At 55.2% G+C, this 14071-nt stretch overlaps 1 protein-coding gene across 1 annotated transcript in view; it reads right to left on the bottom strand.

Moving 5' to 3' along the window:
• Window positions 1–14071, bottom strand: part of Sfswap (splicing factor SWAP) — a 69465-nt gene that overhangs the window by 23005 nt on the left and 32389 nt on the right. The window contains 8 exon segments of the mRNA XM_047562622.1: window positions 3953–3978; window positions 3981–4043; window positions 4046–4141; window positions 5167–5400; window positions 10823–10991; window positions 11745–11838; window positions 12336–12467; window positions 13297–13537. Coding sequence (XP_047418578.1) covers window positions 3953–3978; window positions 3981–4043; window positions 4046–4141; window positions 5167–5400; window positions 10823–10991; window positions 11745–11838; window positions 12336–12467; window positions 13297–13537 — 1055 coding nt within the window.

Here is a 14071-nt window from a genome sequence, read left to right as displayed (position 1 = left end):
AGGACAGAATCCTCAACTCTACCTGATGCTAATCAAATTAATTAGTGTGGCTGGGGACCACCATACTGCCCGGGCACACTCAAAAATAACTGTCAAACGACAATCGACACCATTTAACATTCACACTGCCTTCTTTAATCAAAAGAATTCCCAATCATCCAACGAACTTAAAACTACACTTAAACTAGGTGGTAGCACACACTTGTAATCCAGCGACCTGGGAATCTGAGGCAGGAGGACCACGAGTTCCAGGCCAGTCTTAGCTATTTAGCAAGACCCTGTCTCACAGGAAAAAGTAAAAAGGGCTGGTGACTTAGCTCAGTGGACGAGCACCCCTGGGTTCAATCCCTAGTATGGAAAAAGAACCAACAACCCCCATCCCCCACAGCTGTGCACATATGAACAACCGGAGGAAAATTAAGTGGTCACTATCTAAATCTGGACTATGCCCCCAGCTGGTGCCAGCACCTGCTGCTGCTTTGGGGTCTGAGGGTGCCTGGCCCAGCCTGGCCCAGTCTGGCAGAGCACCCACAGAGGTAAGGTAGCAGCTGCATGCACGGACTCCCCATGAGTCTCCCAGGAACCTAAGTTGCCTAGAATGGATTTTAATATTCCAGCAGGGCTGGGGAGATAGCTCAGCTGGTAGAGTGCTTGCCTTGCAAGCACAAGGCCCTGAGTTCGATCCCCAGTACTGCAAAAAAAAAAAAAAAAAAAAAAAAAAAAAATCCAGCAAAATGACCAAAGCCCAAACTGTGAGCAGACATGGCATGGGGTGGGATGTTAAGCAGGACTTGGAGGAATCGTGGGGGACTCCTGAGTAAGTCACTCATGAGCTGGGAACACCCACTGCCTACGCCCCCAGCAGGCAGACAAGCCACACCTAGCGCTCTCCTGGGGTCTGCCACAATTTGGCCGCGAACCTGCAACCACTGCCACGTGCCTCCTCACGGGCAGATGCGCACAAGGTGCATCTGGAACCAGCCCGAGTGAGCCAAGTGTCTACTGGCCTGGGAGCTGAGGCCCCTGGGGATGTGAACCCGAGCTGTGACCCCATGACCCTCGTGTGTCACTGGTTGGGCTGCATGTGGAGCAGCAGTGCCGCAGGCCCCGTGCCATCCAGCCCCTGTGCCTCCCACTGCCCTGCTCACTCCACGCGCGGGCCCGCCAGGCTGCTCATGGCCGCCACGCGTGCTCAGCACACTGGGCACCCCGCAAACTGCCTGCCACCGCCATCCACTCCAGTTCCAAGAACTACAGCCTGGGCCCAGTCCCCAGGACCCTTCCCGCTCACTGCCTGGTCCCAGGGCTGCTGACAGGAGGTGCTCCTCTGCCACTGCCCACACAGGATAGCATGGCCGCTGGTCCAGACAGGGCTAGTTCAAGTGCCCATGGTTGCAGACCCTGGAGCTCAGATGCTGGACAAGTAAGTGCAGGCTGACTTCTACCACCATTTCCTTTCCAAATACGGCTGGACAGGACCAACAGCTTAAAATAACGAGAATCTAAAAAAGGCCCCGAAGAGTTTACTGCTAGCAAATGACTCCTAGTATCGCAGAAGGTGGGTGTCCAAGACCTAAGAACAGGGGCAGCCCACGCCCAGGCCTCGAGCACGGGCTCATTGTCCTAAGAACAGAGGCAGCACATGCCCAGGCCTCCAGCCCGGGCTCATTGTCAGCACCGCTCCAGGTCACTATGCACTGCAAGGCGACACTCAGAATCCTGGTGAGTAAGGGCACTTCTCTTTCTTTTTAAAAAAATTTTAGATTTTCTGGTACCCGGGATTGAACCCAGGGGTGCTTATCCACTAAGCCACACAGCAGGCCAACCAGCCCGCGGCAAAGTAAACACAGAAGAGGGCTCGTCCTTAGGACAAGCTGGCGGCACCCTGGTCGCTCTAGCAAACCGGAGATCCGAGGCAGAGGAACTGCGGCCAGGCTGTGGGCCAGGCCTCTGAGCGTGTCCCCAGGCCACCCTGTAGGCCCCTGCTTGTCTTTAACAACTGCTCCGCTGGCAGAGCGCTGCCGACATGGCAGTGCCTCACATTTCCTCACCAGGGGTACCAGGGCCACACCTGGCCCCTGTCAAGTCCTTCTGGACTCTAAACACACGATTACTTTTATGATACTGGGGATGGAACCCAGGGCCTCACACGAGCTAGACAAGAACTGCATTCTCGGCTCCTCCTTTGTGTGGCTCTGGAGATTGACTGCAGGATGCTTTCTGTAATTTTGAGAGGGTTTGTCTAAGTTGCCCAGGCTCGACGTGAGCCCGTGATGCTCCTGCATCGGCCCTGAGTCACTGGGATCACAGATGTGTGCCACAATGCTCGGCTTGAGCTGAAAGTATTTTTGAGCTTGACTCTTGCTCATGACAACTGCCAATTTAATTACAAGTATTCTTGCTTCAGAGCAACTGAACAGTCATCATCATCTGTGGATACCACTGCATCTATGCTGAAATGGCTCAGTGGCTGTGAGCTGTAGGACACCTGTCCAGGCAGCGCCACCCACAGACCTGGACACTCACATCACTTCCATGAAGCACCGTCAAACCAACATGGACAGAAGAAGGGTGAGACGCCCCGTACAGGACACACTGCATGTGCAGGGAAACTTCAGGCAGTTGCGCCTGCCTTCCACTAGAACACTGCTGCACTGGAGCATGTTGGGGCATGAGTCCCAGGCTGCAGACGTCCCTCGGGAACCCTTCCCTCCAGCATACCAACAGCGGACAACACAGGCCCCCAACTTAGAGCAGCCCCACGCAGTCCTGCCCTGGGAGCAGATCTAGGTTTTCCTGGGGAGTCTCCCTCCTGCTGCCTGTGCAGTCCTCACAGCTGCACCATGAAGTGGGGCCACCTCCCCACCTCTCGAGAACACAAATGGCATCTATGAGTCAGTCGCCACCTGACTGCTGTCAGGTGCTGCGCATTCCATTCCTTCACCAGAGCTAGGGACCAGGGTGCAGGCCAGCCTACAGGGAACTAACTCTGGGGAAGGCAGGGGACGACGCCCCTCAAGCAGCTCATGCCAGGACGGGGTTGAGGGCTGAACCTAGGTGCTCTGCCACCGAGCTGCACCCCCATCTTATCCCTAGATACCTGCGAAATATGGTGTGAATACAAAAGAAAACTCAAAGACAGAACTGCTATAAAGAATCTAAAATACAAGACTGAGCTGGGTATGGCTCAGTGGTAAAGCCCGTGACACAGTGTGTGAGGCCCTGGTTCAATCCCTTACACCAAAAGAAGGTCCCCAAATCCCCAAATGATTGACAGAAAAATCAAAACTTAAATGATTCTAAATCAACACAACTAGGAAAAAGGCAGAGTTCTCGCTGAATGCTGCGGCTGCTGAAGCCTCAGGGTGTGGAGCTCCCTGGTCCCAGTGCTGCTCCAAGCCCCTTCTGCAGGGGAGGCTCCTAAGCACGTCACTGTCCTCACTTGGGGCTGAGTCCCTGGCCACACACTGCTTGAGAAGAACTTTCCCCCTGTGGCGCTGGGTATGGAGTCCAGGGCCTGGCGCATGCTCCACCTCTGGGCCACAGCCCACACTGCGACCTCTTGAGAGAAGACAGAGCTCCTGTCTTATTGTCTCCTTTGGTTGCTCTGGCATGTACTCCCTCCCCAGCACAAGTTCAGCACTGTGCCTGCAGCTGCCAAGACTGAGGTTCAGCCGAGGTGTGACCACCTCCCAGCACAGGCCCCACGCAGCCCTCATAAAGCCCTCCTGCACCAGCAAGTTGGCCTCGAGAACAGAGCTTCAGATGGCACCTGGGGCACATGGCACACGTGCACTCCAGGGCCATCAGACGCAAGCAGGCTCATGGTTGAGGCCCAGCCTCATGGGAGGCAGGAGCTGGGCTGCTAGCCCCTCACTCTGGCTGGACACGCTCACATGATTTCATCTACCAAGCTCCCCAAGAAGGCCAACATGGACTTTCTTCAACATACCTCTACACTGAAAGGACTCTCCTCAATTTTCCAACTTCTGCTTCTGGCAGAGGATTTTTTAAGGTTTGCAAAAATAAGGCTGCTTTCCTTTACGTTCTGCCTGAAGCTGCTTCTCCTTTGACTCCTTGGATGCCTGGGCCAGCTTTTCCCGGGCAGCAGCAGCAAGGCGGTCCTCCAGCTTTTGCTTTGCTAAAGGAATGACAGAGAAAGAAGAGGAGTCTAGAGCAGGCAGTATTTTACGTTGCTTTCTTAATTTCCACGGCATCGAAGGGGCACAAATGCAGCTGGATCATGACAGACTTCAGAGTGGGCAGACAGGGCGGGCAAATCGCAATGGTGTGTTTTGAAGGGGAGCACTCTGCTTTCAAAGTCGGCAGGCTGGTGGGCCCCACAGCAGTGGGAGCCCCAGAATGGCTCTGGCTCAGTGCAACCGTAACAACCCTTGTAGGCGACGGTACTCTCTGAAAAGGTCTTGCTCCATGTGACCCCAAACTCTGCTGAGCTCATGCACAGGAGGTGCAGGTTTGGACGTACCCACCAAGCACAGCTGCTGGGGTGGGCAGCTGCAGCACGGTGCCAGTTCCTGATAGGAGGCATACTGTGGCTGAAAAGCTACCTGTCAGGGGGTCCTGACGTGTCTGTGTATAAATAGGAAAGGCAACTCAAGAGAACCAATCAGAATAGATAAAGACCACAAATATAGATGCTACTTAACTACTTTGATGCAGAATGTCATTTATTTGAAGCAGGGGCAGGAAGACTTACAGGACATAACCCCAAATGCTGCTGGCCACGTGTCAGGTATGCAGGGGGCACACTATGACCCATGAAGATGAGCCGGAGCTGAGAAATCGGCTCAGCAGGCATGATCTTCAAGGGTGATGGTTCTGATGAGAGACAGCCTCACAAAAGGCAGCTCCCAGCTTGGTGCATTAACTGGGGCTGGGAGTCCAGGCTGAGCGTTTCACCCGGGGCTGCTGTCAATGCACAAAGTGGGCCTCCATTAGTGCCACCTATTGCATACCCAAGGGCACCGCACCCAAGGCGGAGGAGGAGCAGAGAGCCTGCTCCCAGAGGGAGTTCACTCACTCAGACATGCTACACCAACCCAGGGCTGCAGTTCCAGGTGGCAGCCTTGGAATTTCTGGCCTAGCAGAAAAATATGGTATTTATGTCTTTTCTTTCTTTTGAGAACTTTAAAGCTATCGACAAACCTTGCTTTGCTTCTAGCTCCTCCTGGGTAAGCGGGGGCTTCTTTTCCTCAACAACTACGCAAGGCGGGGCCGCGGCTGGGCTAGCGTTGGCGGCACTACTAGCACTTTCTTGGCCTTCTTTGCTTTCTTCGTCGTCATCGTCACTGTCATCATCTAGCTTAACTCGGTTTTTTTCCAGGGGAAGTAGATCATTTTCTTTGGCCTTGATTGCAAAGCTTATTGGAGCAAATGAAGCTATTGAGAGAAGGTGAAAAGTGGACACATTTTTAGGGAGGCAGAGCGCACAGTGGAACCTTCCCGGCCCCACCACTTACTTGAGTGCTGGTGGGTGGGAGGTGGCGTCTGCAGTGGAGCCACATCGTATGCGGGGCTCTGTGGGTGCTGGGGCCGCTGGCAGGGCCCACAGGTGCTGTCTGGTGCCCCTGAGCGCCCCAAGCCATGTTCGACAGGGGCGGCTCACACTGAGACCAGCAGGAAAGTCAGGACTGACGGGGGCCTGCCCTGCCGAGGACCAGAAAGGGGTCGCCTGCTGTTTTAAATGGTCACATCTTGTCATTTTCTTTATAACTTTTTCCCTGGCTCAGCAGATAACAATTTAGATATGCAGGCATATGATGCGACTCCACTAGGAAAGGATCATCTTTAAAAAATCCCAACTATAAACAACCGCCCTACAGAGTGACTTCTGCAGAATTCACTCCTGTGTTCAGCTACTGTCTCGACGGGTACCACTTCCCCACAAGCAGCATGGCAGCCCAGGCTCTGCACCCACAGGGAGTTCAAGCAGGCAAAACTAGAGTAAAGGCGACACGCTCTCCCTAGAACATGGGAAAACTCAGGGGAGACACCAAAGCTCAAAAGGAGAGCCTGTTCTGATCCCCACTCGCCTGGGGAGCACTGAGCCCCTTCTCCAGATGCCGTGGTGAGCGGCATTAAGAACAGTTAACGGCTGCAGTAAGAAACTGAGTTTTTAAAAACCACGAGTTATTATTTATGAAGAACATCCAAGTGAGCCACAGCAAAGGAGATTTCAGCGCCCACAAGTCAGCTGGCTTTGAGAGCTGCAGGAAGGTGAACCCACCCCAAGCACCGCACAGTACACACAGTGTGAATGACAGACGCCAGCTCTGCGACAGTCACCTTGTCAGCAGGCACCCTGGCCAAATGCTGGAGAGCAGGGTTCCCATATCACACGCAAAAAGCAGCAAAAGGGCTGGCTGCCTCCTGTGCCGTACGGTGTGCTTCCATTCCCGTGGCCTAGCAACTAGGGCGCCACACGGCACTGAACCGGGGCTCTGTGGGGATGGGCAACCCACGGTCTTACTGTGGTGTGGCTGTTTACAACAGCCCTCATCTGTGAGACATGTGTGGCGTCTGTGGGTAAAGTGCTCCGGTGGCAGGGTGCAAGGCCAGCCACTGTGCTAAGGCTGCTGCACCACCCGCTGTTTGTGTACATTTGGAAATTTGGAAATTTCCATAAGAAACAAGGTTAAAAAAACACCCTTTACTGCCTGTGGGAATGCATCCTCTTTAATGAACAGAGTCCAGGGGCATTTTAAAAGGGGAGAAATGTCACATAAAGGGTTAATTCATGAAATCACTCAAGTAGACTAAGATACACAAGAAATGATTTCAAGAGGACTGCTGCCAGGCCTCCTCCTCCCTCGAGCTAGAAGAGGAAGAAATCAGCAAAGAGGCCATTAAGGATGAAAGCCCCGGAGCTGCCCTTCAGCACCAAGCAGAAAGCAGGTGCTCACAGCCAGGGTCACAGGCAGGCACAGGCCCGCACGCTCTGCTGCCCAAGAGTGAGAGACCTCTTCCCACCTGCGCTGCCTCCACCGTTGCCGCCTTCGCCAAGACTGACAACCTGAGAGACGACTGGACTCCCACGTGAGAAGCCAAGAGAAGAACTCGGCCCAGCCAGGAGGACAGGGAATTAGTTCTGCAATTACTCCATCCAGGGAGACGGCTTTTGCCTAGGGCTCTGCAAATCACAGCAAAGGGAAAGCACCCTGACAGCCCTGGAGAGTGGCTTTTCCAATTTGTCACACAAAGCCAGTTGCTCCCAAGTGCCAAGGCCCCTCGAGGGCTGGCTCACTTGGCTGGCGCAGGCTGGTGCTCAGGCTGTGGTGCTCCCTGCCGGTCCATGCTGAGCCTTTGAGGAGGGCTGGAGCAGTGCTTCCCCAGACAGGCCCAGTCTGCCTGCCCCAGCTGGAGTGTCGAGCGCCGCCCTGTGGGCCAAGGCAACGCAGGCACAGTGCGGTGGCTCCCAGGGACCCTCTACCTCCCGCGCCACGGCTCTCACTGCCGACTACAAGGTCAGGGGCAGCGGGTGTTCTCTGGGGAGTCATGAGGCCGAGGGAACAGAAGCAAGTGAACCTGCAGCTCAGACATGGGAGACACTGAAAGTGCACGGAGGGTGCCGTCCACCCGTGCAGGTGCTGCCTTGTGGCTCAAGCGCCCCCAGCAGGGTCCTGCATACAGTGTGCTTCCACCTCGACGCAGACAGACCTCCTGGTGTGGATGTACCCGCTGACTTCAAAATCTCTCTTGACTGCTTTTGAGATTTTATTTTTTTTAAATTTTGAGATGGGGTCTCGCTATGTTGCCCAAACAGTCCTCCTGCCTTAGCTTCCGAGTGGCCAGGCTCACCACCTGCCTTGGGGAATAGTATTTTTGATTATCAATTTGAGAGGCAAAAGCCAGTGTCTTGTTAATGAGGATAAAAAAACTATTAGACACCTAGTTATCTTTTCTGAACTACCTTTTGATGTCCTTTGTTCGTTTTCTACTGCACTGATACCTTTCCTTATTGATTTGTAAGAGCTCTTTCTATGGCGAGGGCATTTACCCTTTGTCGTCCATGATGTTAGCAATCACCATTCTGACGCTGTCTTAACTTTATTCAGGCCCAGCCTCCATGAAACCTACTCATCCTCCTTGTGGCTCATGGGTTCAATTCTCAGGAACCCTTTCCAACTCCAGGGTCACCAGGGCACCACCTGCACTTCTTTCACCTAACTGCTGGGCTCATCTGGAGTCACTGCTCTTGCAGGCAGTGTGATCTGACACTTGAACTTCCATGCACGGGACAGCCTGCTCTCCCAGCTGGGAGTACTGCTGGACTGGGGGCTTCATCACGTGTGTTTCAAGAAGTGTGATCTCAGTATCAGGGACAGCCTGGAAGCCTGCCACATTGACAGGACACCATAGCAGGGGCGAGTGTAGTGCCACCTGGGCTCCTGGAACAGGTCCCTAGCCAGGCCCGGTGAACATGGCAGCACCTGTGCTTGTGGTGGCCGTGGTGGGAACCGCTGTGTCCCGCGGGCCGCCAGGCCATCTTCCTCAGGGCTCTGGAGCAGCTCTGCTGATGCAGGCACTGCTTCCCGAGGGCAGTTAGGCCAGCCTTTAATTTCTCCTGGCCTGCTGCCTGGTTCCAGAAGCAGTTCACCAACCAGTATTTCAAAAATTCTTTTAGGCATATACATCTATGTCAGTTTCCTATCATTTCTTGACAATTTTAGCAATTGATGCTTTTACTGAAAAGGGTCCTCCAAGATTCCAGACTCAAGGTCATGTCCACTAGCCTGTGTACTAGCCAGCCTGTGACACCCTCCTCTCGCCCAGGCTGCACCCACTCTTGCCCTTCAATGCTGCCTGTGCGTCTCACTGGTTTTTTGGACGGTTTTCTAATTTCTGCTTTGATCTGCACCGACTGCCTTTCCTGCTTTTCTTGGAGGCTTTCTGTGGTTCTTCCTGTCCTGGTGCTAGGACCATACCAGGGCTCACGCAGGCTCGCACACTCCATTCCCGAGCTGCTGCACCTCCTAGGCACTAGCCTGCTTCTGAGGTTCTTGAGTTTAATGCTTGTTTTGTTTTTATTTTTTGTTCACCAACACAAACACACCAGACTGTTTTTCTTTGAACCAAAGTTTCACTGTATTTAGTCATTTTTGGATAAGCAATGTTCTTTTCGTCCTTACTTTCTCGGTCCCATGATCCCGGAGTGCTGAACTCCCCACGTCCTTCTGCTCCAGTGCCCTGAACGCTTTTACGACTCTTCACATCTGCTTCCACTGCCTGCATCTGACATTACCAAAGCACAGCGCGCTGACCTGCTTCCCCCTTGGAGAAGAGCCCCCTAGTTTTCTACCTGGACGCCTCTTCTGTACCTGTCTCTTTCCTTTGGAATTTCTCAGAAAACACAGGAGCTGTCTTCTCATCCAGACGGATTTCCAGTTCTTCGTGTCTTAAATGTGGCAGTTTATTTCTAAGCAGTCTTACAGATATCAGGTTATCAGGTGCACTAGCTTTACATTTTCACACCCATGGAATACAAACCAGAGATGTTAACATCTCTCCTGTCACAGAGGGGTCTCTTTCAGAGATCCACCAGCACCTCAGCAGGCTGCAGCTTTCCGCCCCCAGTCTCACACGTGGGCCAGTGCTGTCCAGGACTGAGCTGGGGGTAGAAAGGAAGTCTGTGGATGTGCAGGATTGTGGGGAGCTGCACTGGGGCAGGCAGGTCTGTCCCGGGTGTTCCACAGCTTGTCCAGGCCTCCTGCCCAACCCTCTTTGCTGAAAACGGCTTCCCTGAGGCCACTGCCTGAGTCCCAGGGTGCCTTCTCCTTCCCTATAAATCACACTCCAGGTGGTTGGCTTGTGCTTCCGACCCGGGGACAGCATTTCCCTTAGTTTCTGAAGCAGCAGCCACCGCTACTGGGCAGTCTATGTGTTTGGTTATTTCAACCCAAGAGATGAAGGTGGCCATGGTGGGCAAGGTTCTACACATGTGCTCAGGCGAGCTTCCTGGTGACAACTGTGCTCCTCTGGATGATCAGCACTCTGGCCACCTGCTCCCACACTGCGCTGCCTGCCTTCCTCCCACCCGGGAGCTGCTGCACAGCTGCACCCTAGGTCATGGTCTCTCTACAGCCTCCAAGAGTGCCTTTGCCTGAATCTCCTTAGGAAGCCACTGATGGATGAGGCCACCCTAGCAGGACTGGGGCCTCACGGGAAGGTGAGGCAACAAGCTGGCTGCCCTGCTGCAGACCCTGTCCCTGGATGCTGGAGCCACTCAGAGACTCTCCACCTGGACAGCAGGTGGCCAGCACACCCCACAGCAGCACCACCGTGAATGGACCCTCTCAACACACATCGGGGATGCTGCCTCCTCACGTCTGCCACCCAGGGCTCTAGGGAGCCTGCGCCAGCTTTCTCCTCGTGCTTTCCACAGCACCAGTCACTCACACACACACAAGTGCGTCCTGCTAGGCCAAAGGCTCCAGGGACAGCAAGGTGACCAAAAGCAAGAGAGCATGGTGCCGCCTGGCAGAGGTGCTCAGAGGGCTGCCTTGATCAGGAAAGAGGAGGGGCTTCTCTGTGCAATGGTCTGTGTGCATTGTTTCAGATGCCTGAGGGAACGAGACATTACTTAATAATTTATAAACATTCCCCGAGTTGCTCCAAACAGGCCGTTAAGCAAACAGATCCCTAGGACTAACTTAGTTCACAAGATTCCAAACGCCCAGCCAGGAGAGCACAACCAGCAAGTCCTACAGGCAACCCAGAGATGCCCATTCCACCCTGGCCTGAGCTCAAGGCGACAGGCTCTCTTGCAAGCCAGCAGGGCCTGTAAGCCTCAGCAGCAGCGCACCTTTCACCAGCTTCCCGTCTGCGGCACTCTTACTGGACGATGCTTCCTTCTTCCCACCCGAGCTTCTTCCTCCTGCCTCGCCTGTGTCCTCTGGCACGCCATCCTCCCCAGTCTCGCCTGGCTTTTCAGGAGTGGATTCTGCAGGGGCCTCTTCTGGGGCTGCCACAGCCTAGGGAGAGCAGACATCACTGTACACTGTCATATGAGAAACTGCACGAGATTTCTCAAAAGTGCAAGACATCAGACAGTAACATTTCTATATTTCAAATTTGGACTCACTACTTTCTGGCACAACAGGCTGCAGAGGTGTGAAAGGATCGCCCACCCCTAAGAGTACACTGGGCGAGGTGCTGTTGTCTTGTGAGCCCAGCCTTGGCAACTGTCCTACCAGAATACCACAAAGTTTCCCTACAGCCAACCGGTAAGCCAGCTTCTTCAGTGTGAGCAATCTGAGATAAAGGCCTCAGGAAATCTGCAGAAAGCAGGGCCTCTGCCATCTCTCCCCCCAAAACAAGCTGGAAAACAGTGTCAGGGTGTGCATGTCCTGAGAGAGGCAGAGGACAGCAGGACGCGGCCCTGCGAGGAGGGCGGCAGCTGGTGCCCAGGTCCGGCTCCAGGCAGTGCTTGTTGGTGCTCGCCTCACGCAGCCCACGGGCCTGGCACACTCCCACCAAAGCAGGCGAGGGAGCACAGCCAAAGGCCAAGTGCCTGAGGAGGCAGGGGCTCTCGTCTGGCACACACTGGACATGGACACGCAGAGAGCAGCAGCTCCAACACCAGCTTCAGGCGGGGCAGCAAGAGGCAGCACAGGAGACACGCAGCCGACCCGCACAGGCTGCCAAACCCGTCCACAGTGAGCGTGCTGGAGCCACTTCTGCAGCTGCAAGCAGGCTTCACGCCCTTGCCACCATGAGACACGCACCTGTGTGCCTTCGCCACCTTCTTTCTGGAGGAAGAACTGCTTCTTAAACTCATAATAGGCATTGTACTGGTGCCACGGCTGCAGGAACTCGAATCTGTGAAGAGGGGAAACAGGCCTGTGTGAGCGTGGCCTCATGCATCCAGACGGGACTAACACCTGCCAAGCATCCTGCCCCTGCCACGTGCGCAGGAGACCCACACGGGCACTGCAACTCGGCCTCACCACTCACATTCCAACACCAAACGCAGGGACGTGACTGGATTTTATAAAAATGGCTTCAGGCAGGTCCTCCAGAAGAGTGAGTCCCAGCCTTTCACCTTGGGTTGCAGCAATACTGTACTTCACGTAAGAAACGCTGAGTAATTTGACAAGACCAGCAAAAAAGTCTATCCAGACACTGGACCAAGAAAAGGGGGAACGAACATGGCTGGGTTTTTAAAGAGCTAAATGAAAACCCCAAATCCCACCTATATAATTTGCTTAGAATTCCTTTTCCTTCTGGTGCCAGGGGTGAAGTGAGCCTCGGCGTACCAGGCCAGCGCTCCTTCACTGAGCTACAGCCAACCCGACGCTTACAACCATGCCTCTCACCTCTGATCGTTCTTGGCACGAACGCTGGTCTCAAATTTAAGGCCATTCCTAGCGACGTACTCTGCCAGCTTGTCGATCACAGGCTGAATGTCTGGGGGCGGGGGGATGATGGCGGCCACGGGAGCAAGTGCACTGTGGAGAAGGCCAGGTGAGCAACGCTCGCTCCCCAGCGGCCACACTGAGCCAGTATGGCGGCTGGAGAGCCCTCTTGGCGTTGGTCTTGTGGGGGGCAACAGATACTGGCGCTACGGAGAACACGCACGAGAGGCTCTTGTTCTCAAGATGTTGTGTCCTCCCCAGACTAACAGAGCCAGTGCGCTCACACAGGGACCAAGGTACCATGGCCTGTGGCCACAAGGGGTCTCCCAGAAGAGCCAGCAACAGTTCGTTTTCTCCCTAATTGATGCTTCCCTCTGGTGAGAAGCCAACTCCCAGCAACAACCCGAAGTGCGTCACATGTTGCCTTTTTGTCCTGTTAGGAAAGCAGCTGGTGAGCATGACTCCATCTCACCTTCTGCTCCACCTCCTCTAAGGGACAGGAAGAGGGCCACTGCAGAAACAGGCAGGTGCCTGGACCCCAGTCCCCGAGTGGGGTGCCTGTGGGCCTCCTCAGGGTGTCACGTGCCATGGCGCGTGGGACCCAGGATGTGCAACTCCCAGAGGGCTCCGCCCAGGCCTGCCCCACTGAGGTGAGGGCGGGTGGGGGACTCTGCAGGGCACGAGCCGGTGGTCAGGCTTGATGGCCTGGGACCTTGTTAGGTTTGAGACAGGCTGGACTGGAGCTTGGACCTCCTGCCTTGGCCTCTGAACCACTGGGATGACGGGCGTGCACCGCCACACTTGGCTTTTTGAGAACTTTTATGTTATGAAACCTCTGACTTTGTAACTTGGGCAACGATTTTTCAAATAGAGGCTTAATCCAGATCAGGGCCCAGGCTGAGGACGTGGGGGGCACACGCACCTTGTGGTGGTGGAGGAGGAGGCGGTGCTGCTGCTCGCCTCGGTTGTGGTTGGTGGTGGCGGTGGTGTGGTCCCAGGAGGCGGTGGGGCAGCGGTCGTCACCCCAGGGGAGCTGGACACGGTCACCCCAGCAGGAAGGGTGCTGTAGTAAGTGGCCACGTCGATTCCTGGAGGGGGCGGAGCCAGGCAGTAGGTGCCATCCGGCAACATGTAGTAGCTGTAGTACATGGCTGCCACCGGCGCTGCGGAGACACAGCGGGGTGAGGCCGGGAGGGGACCTGGAGGACCCTGCGCCCGTGCCTGCTCCTCCCACCGCTCCTGCACTCCCAGTACCAGCCAGGCTGCCCATGCGTCCACTGCAGGGAAGGTGACGACAGGACGTCCCGCGCAGCCAGGGGCCAGGGGCCCTCTCCCTAGCTGCACGAGTGCAGCCTGGCAGACGTCCTGGGGCAGCTGTGCCTTTCCCAGCAGCTGCCCGGCTCCTGAGAGCAGACCTGGCGAGCTCCGCTGGCCTGCCCCACTCTGACACCAACTCCACACCCTCTGCAGTCTCTGTCCACTCAACTGCTAATCCTGGGAACAGTCCTGCCTGCCAGCTGACACCTGTCACCACTCACCCCGCAATGGTGGCACTGCCCTTCACTCTGGACATCCCGGGGCCCTGGGGCTGCTCCTGGGCTTCCCTATCATACACAGGCACAAAACAGCTTCCTCCATACTGTGTGCACAAAGGCTCACACCCACGGGACAGCAGGCCAGAGCGCTAGCCAGAGTCC

Source organism: Sciurus carolinensis, chromosome 8 (assembly GCF_902686445.1).
Source record: "Sciurus carolinensis chromosome 8, mSciCar1.2, whole genome shotgun sequence".
Lineage (NCBI taxonomy): Eukaryota > Metazoa > Chordata > Mammalia > Rodentia > Sciuridae > Sciurus > Sciurus carolinensis.
This window is presented reverse-complemented; position numbering and strand designations above follow the sequence as displayed.